The sequence below is a fragment of the Phymastichus coffea genome, unplaced genomic scaffold, assembly GCF_024137745.1.
Source record: "Phymastichus coffea isolate CEN01 unplaced genomic scaffold, Cenicafe_Pcof_1.1 PCOF00063, whole genome shotgun sequence".
NCBI classification, from domain to species: Eukaryota; Metazoa; Arthropoda; class Insecta; order Hymenoptera; family Eulophidae; genus Phymastichus; species Phymastichus coffea.
This window is the reverse complement of record NW_026706874.1, coordinates 1492421-1512498: the sequence shown is the minus strand read 5'-3', so window position 1 is coordinate 1512498 and position 20078 is coordinate 1492421. Positions and strand designations below refer to the sequence as shown.

Below are 20078 nucleotides of genomic sequence, written 5' to 3'. Positions count from 1 at the left end.
AAATTCGGAAAGTTCGCTGGTGCGCGCGCGCGTCACTTTATTTATCATAGCGCGCGTAGGCGGCGCGGCGCCCCATTGTTTCGCGCTTTTTGTTCGCGGCGAGACAAAAGGGCGCGGAGGCGATCTGAAAAACCGAGCGCGGCCCGACAAAGTTTGTCAATGTTTCGCGAGGTCCATCAATTAGCCAACTTTGTAATGTGCGCGACCGCCGCCGATCAGACTTGGTTGCGTTTGGTTGCGTCCCTCGCAACGGACGAATTAAGAGCTGCTTCCGGTTGCTCGCAACGCCGTATCGACGATCGAATTCTGCCCGTACGTATATTATCTAGTCAGCACGTCACCCGCGCATGTGACGATTAAACGAGAAAATCCAGATGACGCCACTTTACGACATTATATTCTATAAGAGATGTAAATTATAAAAATACTATAAAGTATCACATTAATTGCGTTTATGAAGTGTTGATGCGTAATTATAAGGTTATCTCAGGTTTATATAGGAGCTAACGATAACGAAGGATCGTCGTTGTGTCTTATTTCGGTTTCCTCAGTCCGGAATATAAAATATGTATCATGAGCGAATCAAAAAAAAGACAGGCGAAAGAGAGCTCTGCAAAACACCACCGAGTCGTCGATTTCTCCGCGCAAGTGCCGTTGGCACTGCACGAGAAAGTTATATCACACAACCTCACTGTGATGACGGACACGCACATCCATTGCCGCGCCATTTTTTCGCGTGTACTCCGTGAATAAGGAGACAACCAAAGCAAAAACTATTGAGAAATAAATTATATGAATAAACTGCGAAATTGCTGCTTCTTTGTCTCGTTGAATGCCCCTGTCCTGCGTTTCCCGATGCTCACTTTATTTTGCAAACATCCACGGCAATGACGACCCGTACAACGACCTTTCGACGTTCCGTGTCTCCAATGAAAAGTGTAAGAAGCGAGGTTCCTTTCGGCTAAACAACTGACACGGCGAAAACAAAGGAATCGAGAAACTCGACCATGAAAACAGTAATCTAACGATTTTGTCTTTGACGTGCAAGTAATTAAAATGCTAATTTACAGACGAACGACTCCCAAAGACTCGGAATCCAAGCGAAAATTGCTCAACTGCGCAATAAAGTATTGAAATGCCAGAGATGGTCTTTTCATCAAAGCAACGTCAACGTCAATGCCAATCCTATGAAGCAACTCGACGAATAATCCGAAAAATATAAAGAAAGAAAGGAAGTCTATAAAGCGTTCAATGAAAATAATAATCGCGCATTCAAGCGTAATATATCACAGAGAACTGCGAGCGCTGAGCTTTCAACCTGCAGTTACTTTTGTGAGGCACTCGACCGGATGCCCGAGTTCATTAGCGTTCGCCCGGGAAATGCGTGCATACCTCTGGTAATTTTGGCGATGCCGCGCCGCGGCATTTTTGCCGGCAAATTGAATTTTCGGCAATTAGCCGTTCGATCCCTTCCCGATTGCCTCGCCGCGCGCCGCACCAGATTCATTTCCGGCGGCTGGCAGTAAACGTCGGCCACTTGGAGTCGGCGCGCCCTTTTATTTATGCGCGCGCGAACAAACTGCGGCGGGTGCGCGCGCGCGCCCGCGTAAATCGCCCGCCAGACACACCGCCGCGGCAATTAAAGCGACGCGCTGATATGGAATCGATGCCTTTTTGCTTTCGCACCCTGACAAATCGCCTCTCGAAACCAGCGACGCATGACGAGTGTCTCGTACGAGCCGCGGCGACCGTGACAGGGAGCTTTCGTTATTGGCGCGGCAAGAAAGAGAAAGGAAGAGCAGCGGCGGACGAACGACGCGCGCGCCGAGATTAAATCGGCGAATGTTTTCCCGCGGGAGCACCAGGTCGGGAGGGGGTCTGGGGGAGGGGGTCGCATAAATCGCCGACGATCTGATACGGGATCGCCGATAGCGGCGCGTCTACTGCGCGTATTCCCGAAAAACCGGCGTCTCGTCCCTCGCCGCAGCAATGTTGCCGCCGCGCGGCCTTATCGAGCTCCAGAGAAACGAGCGCGACGAAGCGGCGCTTTTTCTCAAATTTTATCGGTCTAATTGCCGAGCGCGCCGGCGGCTGACGGATCGCGCGCGGCTTATCCTCGCTCTTCGGGCCGAGACGACGGGCGACGACGCTCCGTTTCAATGAAGCGCCGCCGAGCCGAGCGAAGGCAACGTACGGCGTCGATTCGGCTGAAATATCGCGGCACTCGCCGGGACAGAGGAAAACAGAGCGCTGCCCCAAGCCGAGCGAGGCGCTGCTGGGAAGATGCAGGGCCATCAGCGCGAGCGCGAGCCGTGGACGGAGTCGGTCCGCGACGGAGCGCGACAACGCCAGACGGACGATCAGCAATTCACTCGGCTCGTGCGTCTTCATTTTTCTCCGCGCGCGCGCGCGGCTCTCCGGTTGTCGCGGACAAATGCGCATGGCCCTGGTATAAACGAGCGCCGCGGGCTATCAGCCGAACGCCATAAATAAATACATTACGCGGGCACGCCTCACCTACAACGCCGCCTCTGGAATGGCGAATTGAATTAGGGGCGGGGTAATTTAATTTCGGTTATATTTGCAGCCATTAATAAGCCCGTAACACTCGCGGCGAGAAGAGAGCGCGTATAATGTTCGCGTGGCGCAGTAATTGCAAGTAATGCGACACAAATAATTCGATACGCGCGCGCGCTATCTGCCCGCCCGCGATAATGCGAACGTCGCTGCGGCGTCGTGAAAAACTACATTGTTTTCGCGGGCTGCGCGGCCCTCGCTAATGAATTTACCTTTTTATCGGCGATTCAATATTCGGATAATTGTTGAATTTGCGAAACGCGCAAATTCAACGCTTATCGCACTCGAGAGGCGATAAAGTAGCTTGCAGGCCCTTTGCCGAGGATCTCGATACCGAGGCCACTTAATTGAAGGCAATCTCGCCGGCAGTAAAAGGAGAGGACGGAGAGAAGAAGGAAAAACAAAGACGCGCGGGGCTGCGAGTCCAATAGACGGCCATTCGCCGCGTTGGACAAACGAGAGGCACGGAGCTGCGCGTTGCGTCATCGCCTGCCAAGCTTACCACAGTGTCACGCGCTGTCTTTATTTTCGGGCGCTCCATCGGCCCGCGATTACCAGTCGATTGCGCAATGACGATTATCGCGCGCGGAACATCTGCTCCGACGACTCGAGACAAAGAAAGACGAGGAAAGCAGCCTTGCCGGCTCGACGAACGCGGCGATAAGCAGATGGCAAGGCGGGATCGAGCGCGTCGAGAGATGCGCGATCGACGAGAGGCAGTCGCCGGGCTGCCGTCGAGCCACTCGCCGTTTCGCCGCGCGCGACAATGTCGCCGAAGGGCATAGTCGTGCTGCTGTCGATCGCCCAAGCGATCGCCTGGAGCGGCGCTCGCCGCGAGATCCGCGAGATCCGCGAGCACTGGTCGCTGGCCCCGATAAAAACCTACTCGATAGTGCCCATCGCGTTGTCGAGCAACGGCCGGACCATCGCCGAGCTCTACGAAAACGCGACGTTCAACGACGCCGACAACGTTGGCGCGCATCTCCTGGCCAACCTGACGAGCTACGGTGTCGACGGCCGGCTCCTCGGTGGCTGCTGCCACCTGCCGCTGGTCGGCGCCCACGAGTACTTGGCCGATCGGCGCGTCCAGCTCGCGTCCGTCGCCGAGGACACGGAGGTCGTGGTCTGGTTCGTCGGCTCGCTGAAAAGCACGGCCCTGCGGATGAGCGTCGCCGTGATCGACAAGGACCGCTGCGAGATCCTCGCGCGCGCTCGGCTGCCGTTCACCGGCAGTCCCGACGCCGACCACTCGGCCCGGCCGAGGTTCCAGAGCGTCAGGGTGGTCGGCAGCGTCGAGGGCTTCGGACTCGTCGTGCCGGCGAGGCAGCTTTGCGACGCCGAGCTGTGCTCGATCGAGTACGCAAGGTCGACTCGGCGCTTCGCCCCGGCAACGCCTCTGCTGCGCGACGTCGCCCTCGAAGAACCGTGGAGGATGCTGCCGACCGCTCACGACCCAAGCTCGAAAGGCTACTTCGTGGCGCTCCGCAGCCGGACTAGCCTGCTGCTCATCTCGGACGGCAAGCAGGCGACGTTGAGGCCAGTCAGTCCAGATCCCGCCGAGTCGTCGCTGGAAGCTTCCTCGGCGTTCAACCGACTGTTCAGCTACTGCGCCGCCCTCGGCAATCGCGTTCACTGTCTGCAGTTGGACCCCGAGCTGCGCGTCCGGCTCAACGTCACCGTTCGCTTCGCGCCGGCCTACTCGCCGACGAGGATCGCGGTGCTCAGCGGCGTCCCGGACGCCAGCCTACTGCTTGTCACCGCCGACGCGAGTGGACTGGCGAGGGTCGCGAGAATCGACGAGACGCGAGTCGACTTGGACGTGCTCGCAGTGAAACTCGGCTGCGCCGATCCGCTGCATTTGCACGTTTATCCGGAGGCCGACGGCCGAGCCTGTTTGCAGTACCTTTGCAAAAGGCGCGACCGTCACGCCAAAGATTTCTACGATAACGTCATGCACGTCGCCTGCTTCTGATGAATAAACGGCTGCCGTACACCGACTATTACTCCTGTTCTTTTCTCCTGTCTTTTCTCCTGTCTGTTCTCGTGTCTTTTCTCTTGTTCTTTTCGCGTTTCGTCCATGTTTACGCAGAAATCAAGGCGGTAACGAGCGATCGTATCGCGCGTGCTTTCACTTCGATTTTCCACTTGAATTTGGTTCTTGCTAATGCGCGAACTTGCGAGATGGAGAGAACTGGTTTGAGCGCCGAGGAATTTCGCAAAAATAGTCATAAAGATATTTGACGACGGACGGAGACGAAAAAGGCGAAAAAAGGCCGAAATAGGTCTTCCGGCGAGGAGCAAAACCGGTCGCGCTCGCGCAGCTCTTGCTTGATTTTCTTGGCGCGCGCGTCCGCAGGATCATCGGGGCACGCCACGGCGGATAGGCGCTCAGTTGGATTCGAGGGCGTGCGCGGCGAGCAGCGACGCCGCACGTTAGCGTCATCGGGCACCGACAACGAGCTCGCCTCTCGTTTGATTCGCGAGCGAACGCAACCGCTTCCAATCGGCAGTCCAACGCCGAAAGCCGCTCGCCGCCATGTCGCCACTCTACGCGATCCTCGCGGTCGTGCACGCGTCAGCGGGCTTGGAGCTGGTGCTCAAGCAGCCAGATTACGACAATAGTCTGCGAGGCGCGCTCGAAGAGCACTCGATAGAAAACTTGACGCTGCTGTCGAGTAACGGGCCAACCAAGTTGAACTTGCGCGACTGCCAGTCATGCGACACGGACGTGCGCATGGAAGCCATTATCGAGCGCCCGGGGAGTACGTGTTCCTTCCCGGTGTTCGGCTGGGAGGACGCCAAGCGTTACGTCAGACTCTTCTCGTCGGGCAGGCAGCTCGAGATTCTGCAAGTGATCAAGATTTTTCATCGTCCCGGCAACAATTCCATGGATTTGTTCGTCGTCAACATGGCCAACTGCGAGTTCACCAAAACGGAGACTTTGCGGGGCTACGATTACTTTGCCGCTGGTGGCGCGTTTATCGTCTTCGAGCCCGAGTGAGTCGCAACTCGTCGTCACCCTCGCTTCCTCTCTCGTTTCTCGGCAATATCACGCTCGATTTCTTTTCCGCCAAGGAATACCGAGTACTTGGAGATTTTCTCACTGAACGGCGAGAAGGAATGCGGCACGCGAGTCTGCCGGCGCAAATTCGACCTTGCAAGTCGGGAAATCGGCATGCCGATGAAATTCCCACTGCTCGACGACCAATTCCAAGGCTGGCAATTGACCTTCCTGGCGGCGTCGAGCGGCAAAGGCTACTTCGCCATCGTCAGAAGCGCGGAGGCTCGGATCAAGCTGCTGTCGGTGAACGCCGACGGGGAGCTGATCAACTCCAGCGACGACAGCGCCGAGAGCAAAGTGCATTTGCTGAAAATGTCCACTGATCACGGTCGGTCGTTTCGCCTTGAATTTCGTCGTCTCCGCGGCGTCACTGGCTGCGCCAACTTTACTGCTTTCTTGCTTCTCCTTTTACGCCCGCAGGCGCGTTTGGCTTCTGCTACACCCTCGACGACGAGCAGGAGGAGGTGCACTGCATGCAGCTCGACGACAGCCTCCGCGTCCTCGCGAACGCCACGCGCGATGTCGGCTACAGGCCCAGCTTTCTCGCCGTGCACAATTTGCCCGCGTCCGGCGGTCTTCTGCTGCTCGTCGTGCGCTGCGACGTCACTTCCGACTGCCGCGAGCACCAGATGCAAATTATTAAGCTCGACAGCGACGGCGCCGTCAGCCAGCCGTACGCCGACTTCAAAGACGAAGGATGCGCCCCGAGTAACCAGCAGCAATTTCATTTTTACGAGGACAACGAGCAGATTTGCGTTTTCTATGCCTGTGACTTGAGCGTCGAGGAGGGCAATACTCAGATGACTGTCAGATATCGTTGCTTTTAATTTTCACATTTTGTTGTGAGATTTTGTCTGGTAATACGGACTGCTCGTACAAGTAGCCAATTCGTCGAATAAGTTGGAACGAAAACTGAACTCAGTCGTTATAAAAATACAAATTTTCATTGCTATCATCAAAAAGAAAACGCAGTTTTTCATAACTTTTTCATTATTGCTTTTCGCTTTCGAAAAACGACTCGAAACATTCAAGGTCTCACAGCGACTTCTATGTATTTCATTATATCATTTATCGAACCACATAAATGCGTAATAAATCAATGTTAGATATGATCATGAACGTGAAGCTTCTTTTCATCGGTCATACCGAGTCAACCGTTCCTTCGTAAAACTAGCCCCGACGACCTCGGTACTCAGTTCGCGCCAATTTCATGGCGCTTGGCAGTGGCGAGTATCGTCGTCCCCGTTGGCCTACCTCTTCTGGTGAAGTCACAAGTGCTCGCAATGGACAGCTCAACTCGACAAGCAGTACCCCAGGCAGCAGTACACGCCAATCGAGTGTTGCTCCTTCTCGTGAAGCAGCACTCGATCTACGGAAAACTCGAGGCCGAGTGCGACCTGATAATACCCTCGGTGAGCGAAACAAATCGAGATCTGAAAATGCAACGCGAGGGGGACTCTGCTACCTCGCTGGCACTCACTCGGCTGTACAGCGCCTGTATGGAATTGGGCGTAAGAGTGCTCGAGGTGAATGTCGCGCGGTGCAGTCTCGAGGATACGATAATCCCTTTGTACAGCCATTTGGATTTGGTGCTTTACCTGCCGTATTATCTGCTGCCTAGAGGAGACGCCGGCTTTTTTCCGTTCGTCAAGGCTCCCGAAATCTACGAGGGCATACGTCGGCCGAACGTTGCCAAGAATAGGCAGACGTCTGAAAGGTGACTGTATTTTTCTAGAAGTCGTTTCACTGGAATTTCGATTGTAAAGGCGAATAAACAAATTTTTTCATTTAATTATTTACTGAAATTCGGGGTAAAATTATCATGATTAAAACTGAATATTCAACTATTCAACTATCACGTGCGAAATAAATCAATACAAAAAAGACTTCATGAAAAATCTGACCAAAATAATTTTCTAAATAGGTATTACTTTATGAAATTTCTTCATGATTCCGTTACTCGAATTGAATTTTGAAATTAAAAATAAAAGAAGTCAAAGTAAAATAAAACGTAGAGTTATTTAAAAATTGTTTGATTGTTTGAATGTAATTATAATTATAAAATTTGTATTAAATAGTTTACCAAAGCAGCTTCCTGCAATGTCAATCGAGATAATTCTGAGCGACATTATGCAGCGTCGTCAAATAATTCATATTGATAACACCGGTTGCATAACATTAGCACTCTTAAAATCTCTCCCACTGGCATTTTTTAAAAAACTCGATAAATTATCTACAAGTGTCAAAGATCTTTTTGTTGTTCGTACATTTTTACTTTTGGCGGCGATTGCGTAACAAAAGTGCGCATAACGTTTCTCGACAGAATCGACATCCGACAACGGTTCAAACCGTCCTCACATCCGTAAATGCATCAACGCGCGCGATCAAAGGAAAATTTTATGCGTGAAAACACGCGAACTTGCGTAACAAGTTGATGATCGGAACGAAAAATGTTCTCGGACGGCGGGGAACGACGCACTAGTCTGGCGTCACGTAGCCGTGAACTCCGGGGACTTATCACGAGGATACTGCTACATTAGCGAAAATCTAGAGAGGCTCGGTGCAAAAGTCGAGAAGCCGACGTTACGCAGCAAAGTGACGACCGCGCGCTGGATCGGCCGGCCGCCTCCTCCTCGATCCCCGACACTTTCCCATCACGGCTCAACGTGTCCACTGCACGCGACGTCCGGACGATGTATAGACCAACGTCGTGGGAGTCGCTACTCGACGCTCGCCACGTAGCGACGACGGCGGCACGAGGAAAGTTGCGGGAAGGGTCGCGAGACCGACTGGCAGTCCATCCAACTTTTTCGAGGATTCGACGAGCTGGGCTGCAAGCGGGGCTTCACGCGAGATCGCCGAGCGCTCGCGTGCAGTACGGCGACGAGGCCGCACGCGAGCGGGTGGCTTTGTATCGTCTTTCCGTGGTGCCGAATGTTTTCGGGCTTTGATAAAATTAGCGCTGTTTGATTAATCCGCGCTCTTGACAGAAGCTGCCAAATAAAGCGACAAGCCACGAGGCAAACCTGTTAAATCAGGCGTCCAATTGTTTGCCCAACCAAAGCTCCCACTCCCCCCTCTGACGCCGCTAGCCAGCCCGGCTTTCATGAATAAAACACTTTCGTCACTGGTGCGCGTGGCGAGAGAGAGAGAGAGAAGGGGGGAGGGCAAGTTTAATACAGCTGCGCGAAACTTGCTGGGGCAAAAGTTAATTGCGAGCGGCAAGCTCCTGGCCTCAAAGAGTATACCTGCCCCCCCCTCTCTCTCTCTCTCTCTCTCGCTTGCTCTCGGCTGATTAAATTAACAGCCACCACGCCCATGAATATCAATACGGTCGGCGGCTTATTTTTTCCTCCTTTTTTCTTTTCCTCTTTGTTTTCGAATTTCATTTTTTGCTGACGTCGCGAGCTTTTTATCGTTGCTGGTCTGACGGTGGTCGAATGCGCGAGGCGAGAGAGTTTTGCTTCGGGGAAACGCGAAGTACATGACGCAGATCGAAGACGGGGATCGTGAGCAATTTTACTCGTACGGAATTTCTCCGTCAGCATCGGATGAGAGGCTCGAATATTTAAAAATGAAGCGAAGGTCTTGTGCCGACGGAGGCCATAATTATCAATGGCTTATTTCCATTTTTCTGCTATATTTTGTCGAGGATAATTATTTTGCGCGGTTATCCGATTACAAAGATCAGCGTCTAGCAAGATTTAGCCTTCCCATAGAGTAGCGGATTCGACACGAGTCTGCCGTTAAATGCATTACAGGAGTGTTTCCACGGCAGCGGAAAGACGAGCAAACTTTAACACAAAGCCTACGAAAAGTGCACCATGCCAACTAAATACTCCGCAGTTGGAGGAGCAGATATTGCGTCAAGCCGTAACTGCCGCAGATGGCTAATTTAGCAACCGCAGCGGCGACAAGCTTCGCCACGAACAGTGCCAGATTCGTACCTCGGATTTTTCGTGTAGTTGAGCTGCTTCGTTTATTTGACGAACCTGCAGTTAGCCGAAGCGTTTTGTTAAACCAACCGACGGGTCGCTTGGACAATCGCCGTCGACGGTGATCCCTCTCGCGCTCGACGGGTCGCTGTGGCGTCCTCATCTCTTGCGCATCGCCAACGATTGTCCCGTCGGGTGGTCGATTTCGTCGGTCTAACGAGGGTTATCGGTCGCAATCGCCGCTCACCCGTTATCGCCGAATCGAAAGGAAACTCGACGCCAGCGGATGACTCGATTGAGCACGACATCGATTACAAAAGTAAGCCGCGAGTGCGCAGCTTGCAACAAAGCGTCGTTAACGTGCGACGTATGACGTAATTGGATTCGACGCGCGCGCGTATGACATTAATTGCGGATGACCTAACAAACTGAAATTACACTTGCGCGCAACGACGGTCTAATTACTCAGTTTTGCACGCGCCCGCACGGACCCGATTTTTCGGGCGCGAAAGGACGTTTTTTGGTTCCGCGAGACCGCAAATCACGAAGGGAAACTAATTGGCCCCGAGAGAATATATTAATCGAGACTTAACGTCCGCGAGAGAATAACAATGCCGGAGGCATTTACGTAAGGGTTTGCGGCGCGCGCGCGCGAGAGCGAAACGCCAAGCCATGCGCGAATTCTCTCTCTCCCTCGACTTCCTAGCTGTTTACACTCTCGACATTGTCACTCGAGCCCCTGTAATTTCCAAGTCGCTCGCTCGCAGCCACTTTGCATATTATCTCAACCGTGACCTATACGCGGCAGCGCGGGTTTGTTGACTCGCCTCGGTCAGGTTCAGTTTTACGGAGCCAAGGAGAAATCGCGCGCGACGCGCGTCTGGTGTCTCTCGAATTACGCGCGCGTTTTCCGTGCGTTCGCCAAGATTCACGAGCGCGAGCGCAATTACGACACTCCGCGCGCGCCACGGCGCGAAGATTAATTTTTGCTTTCACTCTTACAATCAGGAAGTCGCGAGCTGCGCGATATGCGTTAGCGTATCGAAAGATCTTTACGGGAATCCCGGTTGGGTCGCGCATCGCAGGCGTAACCGCGTTCGCGATTTTTCGCGAATCGCAAGCGGCGAGGGCACGAACGGCCAAGCCGCTGGTCTCGCGCGCAGGCAAAGCAACGAAACAAAGGATCGGGAGGCGGCGAGCGCGCGCGGGACAGCTCGACTGGGATCGCGGCTGGGCCGCCGCGGACGCCCGAGCCGGGTTCCGCAACGAGCGACGCGCGGCGCGCGTACGCCGAGCAGGTGAGAGGTGTTTCACTTTCGGTGGGCGCGAGAGGGGCGGAGGGAAAGCCAGGGACTACCGGAGTATAAAAGCGTTCGGCGTCGCCGGGGGAGGCATCCAGTGCAAGGCCGGGACGAGACGAGCGCCAGGCCCGCTCGTAGCTACGCACGACGTCTCTCCGTGTCGCGCCCACGTCGCTTGCAGCATGCGTCTCTCGGTAAGTGCCGGCGCCCTCGGCGGACCGAAGCCGAGCCCGAGCTCCTCCGAGTCGTAAACGTCTTTACGACGAGCGCTCGTTTGGGCGCCCCGGTAAACCGGCAAACGACGATAACAGTCGCGCCGTCTAAGTATGCCGCCGAACCTCGGGAACGGGACTGGCATGCCTTGTTCTCCGTTGCAGACGACACTCTGGCTGCTGGGCCTCCTGGCTCTCGGCTTCAGCGAGGAAGCCGAGCAGCAGCAGCAGCAGCAGCAGCCGCCGCAGCAGGAGGCGGCGCCCGCGGCCCAGCAGGAGCCAAGGGCCGGGGACAAAAAGCAGGAGAAGCGCGGCCTCGGCGGCTGGGAGGGCAGCGACGGCTGGGCCGGCGACGCCTCGGCCTGGGGCGCCGGAGCCGGCGAGAGCTGGGCCAGCGCCAGCGCCGGCGCCGGCGAGGGCCTGAGCCTCGGCGAGGGCTGGGCCAGCGGCGGCAACCTCGGCGGCGACCTCGGCGGCTGGGGCCACGAGGAGCACTCCAAGATCAAGGAGATCAAGATCGAGAAGATCGTGAAGGTGCCGTACGTGGTGGAGAAGAAGGTGCCCTACCCGGTGGAGAAGCAGGTGCACTACGCGGTGAAGGTGCCGGTGCCGCAGCCCTACCCCGTGGAGAAGAAGATCCCCGTGCCGGTGAAGGAGACGATCAAGGTGCCGGTGCACGTGCCGCACCCCTACCCGGTGGAGAAGAAGGTCTACTACCCCGTGCACGTGCCCGTGGAGCGGCCGGTGCCGCACAAGGTCTACGTGCCGGCGCCCTACCCCGTCGAGAAGAAGATCCACGTGCCCGTGAAGGTGCCCGTGCCGCAGCCCTTCCCCGTGGTCAAGCACGTGCCGGTGCCGCACAAGGTGGTCGAGCACGTGCCCCAGCCGTACCCCGTCTACAAGAACATCCCGGTGCCCGTCAAAGTCAAGGTCGACCACCCCGTGCCCTACCCCGTCGACAAGCCCTACCCCGTGCACGTGGAGAAGAAGGTGCCCTACCCCGTCTACAAGAACGTGCCCGTGCCCGTGAAGGTGAAGGTCGACCACCCGGTGCCCTACCCGGTGGACAAGCCGGTGCCGTACCCGGTGAAGGTGCCGGTGCCCCAGCCGTATCCCGTCATCAAGAAGGTGCCGGTGCCCGTCGAGAAGGAGGTGCCCTACCCCGTAGAGGTGAAGGTCGATCGGCCGGTGCCCGTCTACGTCGAGAAGAAGATCCCCGTGACCATCCCTAAGCACGTGCCGGTGCCGATCAAGGTGCCCGTGCCCGTGCCCATCCACCACCACCACCACGAGGAGAAGCACGAGGAGTGGCAGGAGCCGTCCCACGCCGACTGGTCCGACAAGGCTAGCGAGGGCGGCGAGTGGGCCGGGGCCGAGTCCGGGGCCGAGTCCGGGTCCGAGTCCGGGGCCGACTGGTCCGAGTAGGCGAGGCCGCCGCTCTGTCCCTCCCCCGCCTTTGTACATTTATTAGCGATAAGCGCGAGACGACGGCGGCCGTGCATCATTACCTTCCTTCTACCCGTCATCCGTGCGCCGAGTACACAGCCTCGAGGTACACTCGCCTGTGCGCGCGTAGTCGGCAGCGTCGCGCGAGCGGACTGCGCCCAAATTGCTCGCCGTCCTCGGCAACGCTGCCGCCCGCGACTCGCGGTCTCTCGCCAGTTCCCCTAGCGAATTGTACTTGTAAGCCCGCGCGGACTGCGACCAATGTAAATACGACGGATTTTTATATGTTTTTTACTCTTTCGGAAATAAAATAAATAACGAAATGAATAAGCGGCGAGGCTCGAAAAGCTCCCGAGACGACGGCTTGCTGGCGTTGTCCCCAGTACGTTACTGGCACGACCCCGGGCGACTTTAGTCCATTGTATGTGCGAGTTGACTTTTATGCTTTTTTAACGAATCACAATAAAGTATGGAAAGAGAAAAATCGAAGCGAATCGAGGAAGTCATTGATTTACGAGCACACCTTATCCGATGCTTTGCGCTCGAGCGAGCGCGCGCGCAAATGGAGAGAAAGGCGAGTGCAATTTCACCGGCGCCTTCGTGCGCACTGCGAGTTGCGCAAGAGCTGGCTGCGCTGGATTTCGGCCGGAGAGAAGGCGCAAGCGAGAATACGCAAGCGAAGCGGCGTCCGCGCGCAGGAAGAGCGCGCAATTAAGGAGCAAAGCCAAGCTCGCCGACCGAGGCGGCGCGGCGGCGTAACAGGTTACGCGGCAGCGGGCGCGCGTCACTTTCACTTCGCTCGGGCCCGCAGACCGTCCGAGCGCGCGCGATCAAGTCCACGGCCGATCGTCCTTCTTAGCGCCGTAGCTGCCGCGCGAACACTGCGACAGGGCGTGGCAACATCCGCTCTCCCGCTACTTCCTTCCCGACGTATTTTCCCATTCCGAAACGGGCCCGGTCGCGATGTCGTTGTTGCCGAACTTGTGATGCGTCCGCGCGCGGTTCGACAACTGCGACACTCGCTTCTCTTTGGAGAATGCACTTTCGCCAAAGAGACCCTCATCGATTATATTCGTATATGGGCACTGCGCGCGCCGGAACCACGGGACACTCGCTTCGTTGAGCTTGGCGTCGGCCCAACGCGAAGCTCGACGCTCTCGACTAATAATTTCCGCGACTGGGGCGCTGCCCGCCGTTTTCCCCGACGTCGCGGCAGCCTGCAAGTGCCGATCGCGAAATTTTCCGTTCGTTACGTTCGCGGAGCACGCACTCGAGCAGGCGTTGCCGGAAGCGAGCCAAGGTGCTCGGTTGCCGCGATTCATTCCCATTGCCAGCTGCTGCCGATTCCTACCCCGCGATCGATCGCATCGCACGTATCGATTACAGAGAGGCGACGACGCGACAGTGCAACGCCTGTCTCGTGATGCGTGCACCGCCGAGACATTTTGCCGCGAGCGCGCTCGACAATCGTCCGCCTCGATATTATTAGTTCCGCGGTAAATTTCGCGTGTCTAGATATCTTGCAAAGCGATAAATCTGCGTGCGTCGCGATATTATCGGCGGCTGGCTCGCGATAAATTTCGCCTCTTTATGCGCCGGTGAAATTTAACGTTAATAAATGGCGAGTTCGGCTGGTCGCTGGGAAATCAGTCGCCGCAGCACAACAGGAGCATATATTCGACGGCTCGCGTGCACAAAAGCCGCGGGCCCCACAATGTGGAGCATCGACCGGCAAAAGGCCACGCACCGCGAGGCGGCGGGTTAAAAGGCTGGCGGCGGCGGTGGCGCGCGACCAGCTGAAAGAGCCATCGCGAGATAGCCCCACCCGAGCGCCATCGCCTGCAAGGTCGGCCCACGCCCGCAAGGCCGCTTTTCCCCGGGTGGCGAGCGACGCCGAGAGGCGAACGACCGTACGACAGTGAAAGCCGCCTTACACCGGCAGTCTACGTATAATTGAGTGCGGCGCCGCGCGTAAAAATGCTTTATCGCGCGCGCGCTCAAATAAGCTACTCGTCGTCTTCCGGCACATTTGTTATGACGGATCGAAAGTGCTTCCGAGTGTTGCCGCATGCTGCACTACTGTCTACTTTATTTTTTATGTAATTTCTGACTTGCTCGCACTGAAAAGTACACCGTTTTTTTCCGGCGAGCTTGGAAAATTCGTTATATTTGCACACATTAGAATATTGTTGCGTTAGCACTTTTATTATTACGTATCAGGCATGTACTACTTGGCAAATGAAATTATCATTAAATAAAAATCGAAATATAATGCAAATTCAGATTTTACCGTTGATAATATTTGCTTGTGGTTGAATCGCGGGTCATTAAAAGCTGAAGTAATTAAACTGTTATTATGACATTACGAAGCTGATTTCTACGGATAAAGAAAACCATTAATTTCCAGTTTCGAACGTTCTCGAATAAACTAAGATTTCGAAAGGCGAATATATATAAATTGAATAAAGCAGAATTGACATACACGTCCATAATTACACTGGTTTTCTCTCAGCTCGCGATACTTTATTCAATGTTGCAGTCTGCGTGGAACACGCGCGCATTGAAAGGAACGCCGTCGCGGCGGCAAAATGAAATTCACGCTCGAGCGGTCGATTAAATTTTTCCCTCGCTCGATTAAAAACTTGTGCATACGTATCGGCGAGTAAGACATACAACGAACGTCGCCTATAAATAAATAAAAATAAAAAAGGAAAAAGTCGAAAGCATATGCGCGCGGTTACCAATAAGTTGCTTGACTTATCGCGAGGGTTTTCACGGCAAACTGGATACGAGGCTTTTTTCGTGGTTTTTTTTTTCGTCGACGGACGCCACTCGGAAAGCGGCTAATTATCCGAGCGAGCGAGGCAAAGTGCAACGGCGAGAGGAGAAGAAGAAAAAATTGGTCGCGCGCGGCCGAGTTGCGCAAGAGTGTGCACGCGTAACCTCCTTACGAGGAGCGTTGCTGCTCCTCCTTTCACCGCGCGTCGCTGGACGCGTTGCGCTCATTTTCCGCGCTTCGCGAAACTTGCGCGAGCGGCGTTCCCTGCGCGCCTCGTCGCCAGCAGGCCCGCGCGACCATCGGCGAGCTTCCGATCGCGGGGAAGCGAGCGAGTCGAGCAGAAGTGAAATCTGGACGGGCGGCTCGCGTGCGGGCGTTGCGCAAGTCCGGCGCGCGGGGAGGAGAGGGGAAACCGGTCTGTCGCGGAAGATCGTTAATCATCGTGTAATTGCGCGCCAATTTTTACGCGAAGGCCCAACCCAAGCGTATCGCGACGCACGCGCTTTCCCGTGGTTAGCGTTAACGGCCCGCCGTGCTCTCGCCTCTTCCTTCCGTCGATTGCTCCGCGAGCCGCGAGATCGTTTCTTCTCTCCCCTCGCGGCTCGCCTCTTTTCTCCCCGCCTGTCGCTTGTCCAATATTCCAGCTTACGCAACGATCAAACTCGCGCACTCGGAACGCACGGCGCTTCTGCTGCATTCGTAGTAACAACGGTATCCGTAATAGCGCCGGCAGTTACTCGCAGTACAGCTGCCCGAACGGCATCTCGACAAGACCTTCGAAAGCTAATTAACCGCCTAAGCGTTGGCCGGAAGTCTGCTCGTAAATTCAAAAGTGAAAATTCAGTCGGTTGTTTTTGAGCCATTTCAGCAACGCTTCAGCGCGAATCTTGCGCAACGACCTTACGAATCGTGGGTTACGAATCGATGCACCCCCAGCAGCGAGAGCGAGGCGACGACGTGGCCGGAGCTTCTGCTCTGTCTCTGCTCCTGCGACGCGGCCGAAATAGGAGCGAAAGCGAGAGCGAGCTAGACGCGACGAGTCGGCAAGCCAAACAGCGACATCGATCCGCGTAGGTGGGCAGCTCGTCGGGCTCCGAGGCTCGCGCGAAACTCCGTTAAAAGTTGAATATAGCCCGCAAGACTACGGAAAGTTCGGACGTATGAAGGGCGACGCCTTGATTTCCCTGTAGGGCAGTAGCCACCTGCGCGCGGTATCTCCGAGTGAGCTTTCTTTTTGCTTGCGAGCTCTCGCGAGCTTCGGCGGCTCCCCTTGCCGGCGGAAAACAACGAATACATAAACTTTCGCCGGCAGCAGCGCAAAAATAAAAAGGCAGACGCCGCGCAGCCGACTTTTGTTTATTGTCGCGCTACTCACGGGCGACGCTTCCTTGCTCATTTATTTTTTCCTCCCGGGGACCAAGTTTTAACTAGTTCATTAGTCGGCGCCGCGACACGCCACTCCTTTCCTCTTTATCGTCGCAATAACGACATTTGTATCCCGGCCTCCGAACGTTGGTTGGCTTTCGAGAAAAGCTTCGCGGAACGATCGTCGAGAAGCCGCCCGACGGAAAACTTCCGATCGCAAAAGTCGGCGCTCAAAGCGAATTGGCTAATAGGTTTATGCCGCCCGCTGAGAGCAGCGGAGCCAGCGGCGTAAGCGTGCACGCGGCGTACCCGAGAATATATCGTTGCGCAAAGCTCACGTCGGTTTCGCTACGAAACTCGCGCTTGCCGTTTCAGCCCACACGGGCCAGTGGAAAATAAACACGCCTGCGTGCTTGTTATCCGTGCCGATTCAATTTTCTAGATTATATCCTCGTCTTTATTTCATTCGTCGTCAAAGGAGAACCGCAAGTTTCGCCGGAGTTCCGCAAGTCAAGCGCAACGAGGCTCTCGCTGCTGCTGCTGCTGCTACTACTACGATTAGTTCGGTTGCTGCCCTCGGGGGGACGCCGCCCTTTGCCAAGAGACCACCACCACGGTCTCCGAGTATTTTTGCTTGATATTCGAGTTGTCGCGATCCTTTGTTTGCTGCGCTAGCTCACTTTCAGCTCGTTAGCAAGACGACGGATAGGTGATGCATTCGTCTCTGTGATGTGATTTTCACGTCGCTACTTAACGATGCAAGAGTTATCGACGGGCGAGTGCCGAAAGTCAGAATGTTGCCGAGCTTGGCAATGTTCGGAAGCGAGCTCTGATCAAGGTGAGCTTATCGCGAGGCCAAATTAATCCGCTGTTGCGCTCGGGGTGCAGCGTCCCAGGTGACAGACTGTCACTCCCCGCACAAAGCTCCGAAATCGTCGCCCGCACTTTCGCAGGCCATAACCCTCGCTCGCTCGGCTGCCGAGTCCTTGCTCCCCCTTCGGTCAAAGATTAAGGGCCATTGCCGGGCGAGTCAATAGTCGGAGCCAAGGTAAACGCAAGCCAGAAGCGCCTTGTTTGCCCGGCAAAGACAAATTGAGTCTCGAGTTGCGATGCTGCTGCGAAACGACGCTGACTGGTCGTTTGCAAAAATATGCGGATGTAACTTTCGCGCAGTGCACTGGCGTAAACCGAGCATATATATATATATATATATATATAGGGGAGATGTCATTTCCCTCTGCGCGCGCCGGATTAGTCGCCGGTGTCTGTTTATGCGGCTTCTTTTACTATTTCGCCCGTCGTTGGATCTGCCAGCGCGTGCGATGGCAGCTGTTGATCCGAACGAGCAAGAAAAGGGAGACGTATTCGACCTGATTACGAGCGAAAAGCCACATCGAGAGCAGACCCGCGCGGAGGTTTTCAATTAAAAAGCCGCCGGCGCGCGGCCGAGCGTGAGGTATAATCGGCTTGACGCGCGGTGTCAATGGTCGAAAACAGTTGGTCAGCTGACCGCCTCGATTAGCGCTTACTCTGCAGCGGCGGCGCTCTGGATTTGCAAAGCTATATCCGCTGGAGGCGAGGGGCGATAAGAGCAATTAATGGCCCCTAACGTCCGCGCAATTAGTCCCGCGATCGGAGAACGTAGCAGCGGCAGCGGCGCGACGCGTTCCTCCGCTACCGAAGGGCGCCGAGTCGCGAGCGCGCGCGCCCCGCCGAATTAATCTCGGTCAGCGCGATGCACACGCGCCCGGAAAAGGACACGACGGGGCGGAAAAAAATTGGCTTAGACGAGTGAATTATAGCGTTGGCTCTGGATTCTCAACACGTTGGACTTGTTCTTCTTCTTCGTTCAATCTCCCTCGCTCTGTTCGTCGTCGTCGTCGTCGCGCGCGCACGGATTGCGTTGTATCTCTTTTCTCCTCGCCTCCCTTTGTCTCGCAGCTCGGCTCTCTCACTTTGCCAAGCGGGGCTTGCTTTGTATTCGCGCGAGAGCCCGAACGTGACGCCGCCGCTCCCGGCTGCTCCCGGCAATTTTCACCGGCGAACGGGATCGCGCATTTTTTCGCGATTAATCTCTAATGCACGCCAACGTCGAACAAGCCGATTCTCTTGTGCTTGATTTTCCAACGTCCGTTGCTCGTTCTCTTTCTATCCGGGGGGTGTGTGCGTGCACGTGCGGGCCGCGCGCGCCGACTAAATTTAAATTTCAAGTCCTCGTTTTTTATCGGACCGACGGCGCCCGAGGCGTTTACGAGCCGCTACGGAAGATTTATGAAGCGGCATGTTTAATAACGAGATTTCGCCTGCGCGCGCCGCGAGACTGTTCTTTATAATATATACGCGGCTCCGACGATCAACGAAATCACGCCACTGATCTGTGCGAGATTCACTCCAATTAACGACCTTAACGAGCGTTCGACGTACTTTTCCGTGCTTACAATTGCATATGCGAAGCTGACGGGACTCTCGCGTTCGAGGTGGAATTTCAACATCGAGCGTGGGGAGGCAGGTCGGCAACTTACCGCCCACGGACCTTCCCCGCGCGGATCGGCGAAGGACATCGAGTTATCCGCCGCCGGTCAGATGTCGCCGATGCTCCGATAGCAAAAGAGACCGCAGTCCAGTCGACGCGCGTCGTTAGCGCGTGGCATTCTTGAAAATACAGCCGCGCGGAGGAAAATGTAGCGCACAACGCTGGGAATTAATTACGAATAAGAAAGGCGAACACGAAACTCGCATTAGGCACCACGTAAGAGCCGATGAGAACGTTTACGATGGATAAATGAGACTTGGCGCCAGTATATCCACTCTCGGAGCTTCTTGAGAACTGCAGTAAATAACGTTGGCTACCGAGAGGCTGTGAAACGAGTTGAAACGGGTAGTCAATGGCATTTTTCATTCTAATTGCTCGTCATTTTGTTGCGAAGTGCACCGTCGTCTAGCGTCATTTCAAAATTCATGCCGCGGTACTATATTCATTATATTTATTATATTTATTTACTACGCTTCCACTCAACAGGAATACAAAATATGAATTTTGGAAAACACCTCTTAGCGTAATCAAATCATTAGTTTTATCGATTTCACGTACTTCCCCAACTTATCACACGGCCATTTTAAGAACTAATTAAACTAATTACAATACATGGCCTAACTCTAACTATTGCGTTATTCTTTGAGTTACGTAACACGAACACAAGAGAACATGGACGTCGCAGATTGAATGAGTTCCAAGTCAAGAAACATAGAATTAGCGCTTAATACCATTATTATAAAATACAAAAAGCACCAGATTATGCCATCCACAAATCTTGCTACTTTATTTCCAATACAATGAAACAGCCGCAAAGATTTGCCCACAGCGACTATTTTTTACGTGTTTATCAGTCGTGCATACCCATT

The 20078-nt window shown here is 54.9% G+C and overlaps 2 protein-coding genes across 2 annotated transcripts; both read left to right on the top strand.

Moving 5' to 3' along the window:
- Window positions 1–4910: 4910 nt before the first annotated feature.
- Window positions 4911–6776, top strand: LOC131667236 (uncharacterized). The gene is made up of 3 exons (XM_058940534.1): window positions 4911–5574; window positions 5653–5966; window positions 6059–6776. The coding sequence occupies exons 1-3, from the start codon at window positions 5114–5116 to the stop codon at window positions 6463–6465; spliced, it is 1182 nt and encodes a 393-aa protein (XP_058796517.1). The 5' UTR covers window positions 4911–5113; the 3' UTR covers window positions 6466–6776.
- A 4424-nt stretch (window positions 6777–11200) lies between these two features.
- Window positions 11201–12511, top strand: LOC131667217 (uncharacterized). The gene has a single exon (XM_058940489.1). The coding sequence runs from the start codon at window positions 11201–11203 to the stop codon at window positions 12509–12511; it is 1311 nt and encodes a 436-aa protein (XP_058796472.1).
- The last annotated feature ends 7567 nt before the right edge of the window (window positions 12512–20078 follow it).

What these genes read in the sequence shown, in the direction of transcription:
- LOC131667236 (XM_058940534.1), top strand. Translation starts at nt 5,114, where the DNA reads ATGTCGCCACTCTACGCGATCCTCGCGGTCGTGCACGCGTCAGCGGGC. An exon ending in TTTATCGTCTTCGAGCCCGA is followed by an intron (nt 5,575 to 5,652) that starts GTGAGTCGCAAC and finishes TTTTCCGCCAAG; the next exon opens with GAATACCGAGTACTTGGAGA. An exon ending in GAAAATGTCCACTGATCACG is followed by an intron (nt 5,967 to 6,058) that starts GTCGGTCGTTTC and finishes TTACGCCCGCAG; the next exon opens with GCGCGTTTGGCTTCTGCTAC.
- LOC131667217 (XM_058940489.1), top strand. Translation starts at nt 11,201, where the DNA reads ATGCCGCCGAACCTCGGGAACGGGACTGGCATGCCTTGTTCTCCGTTG.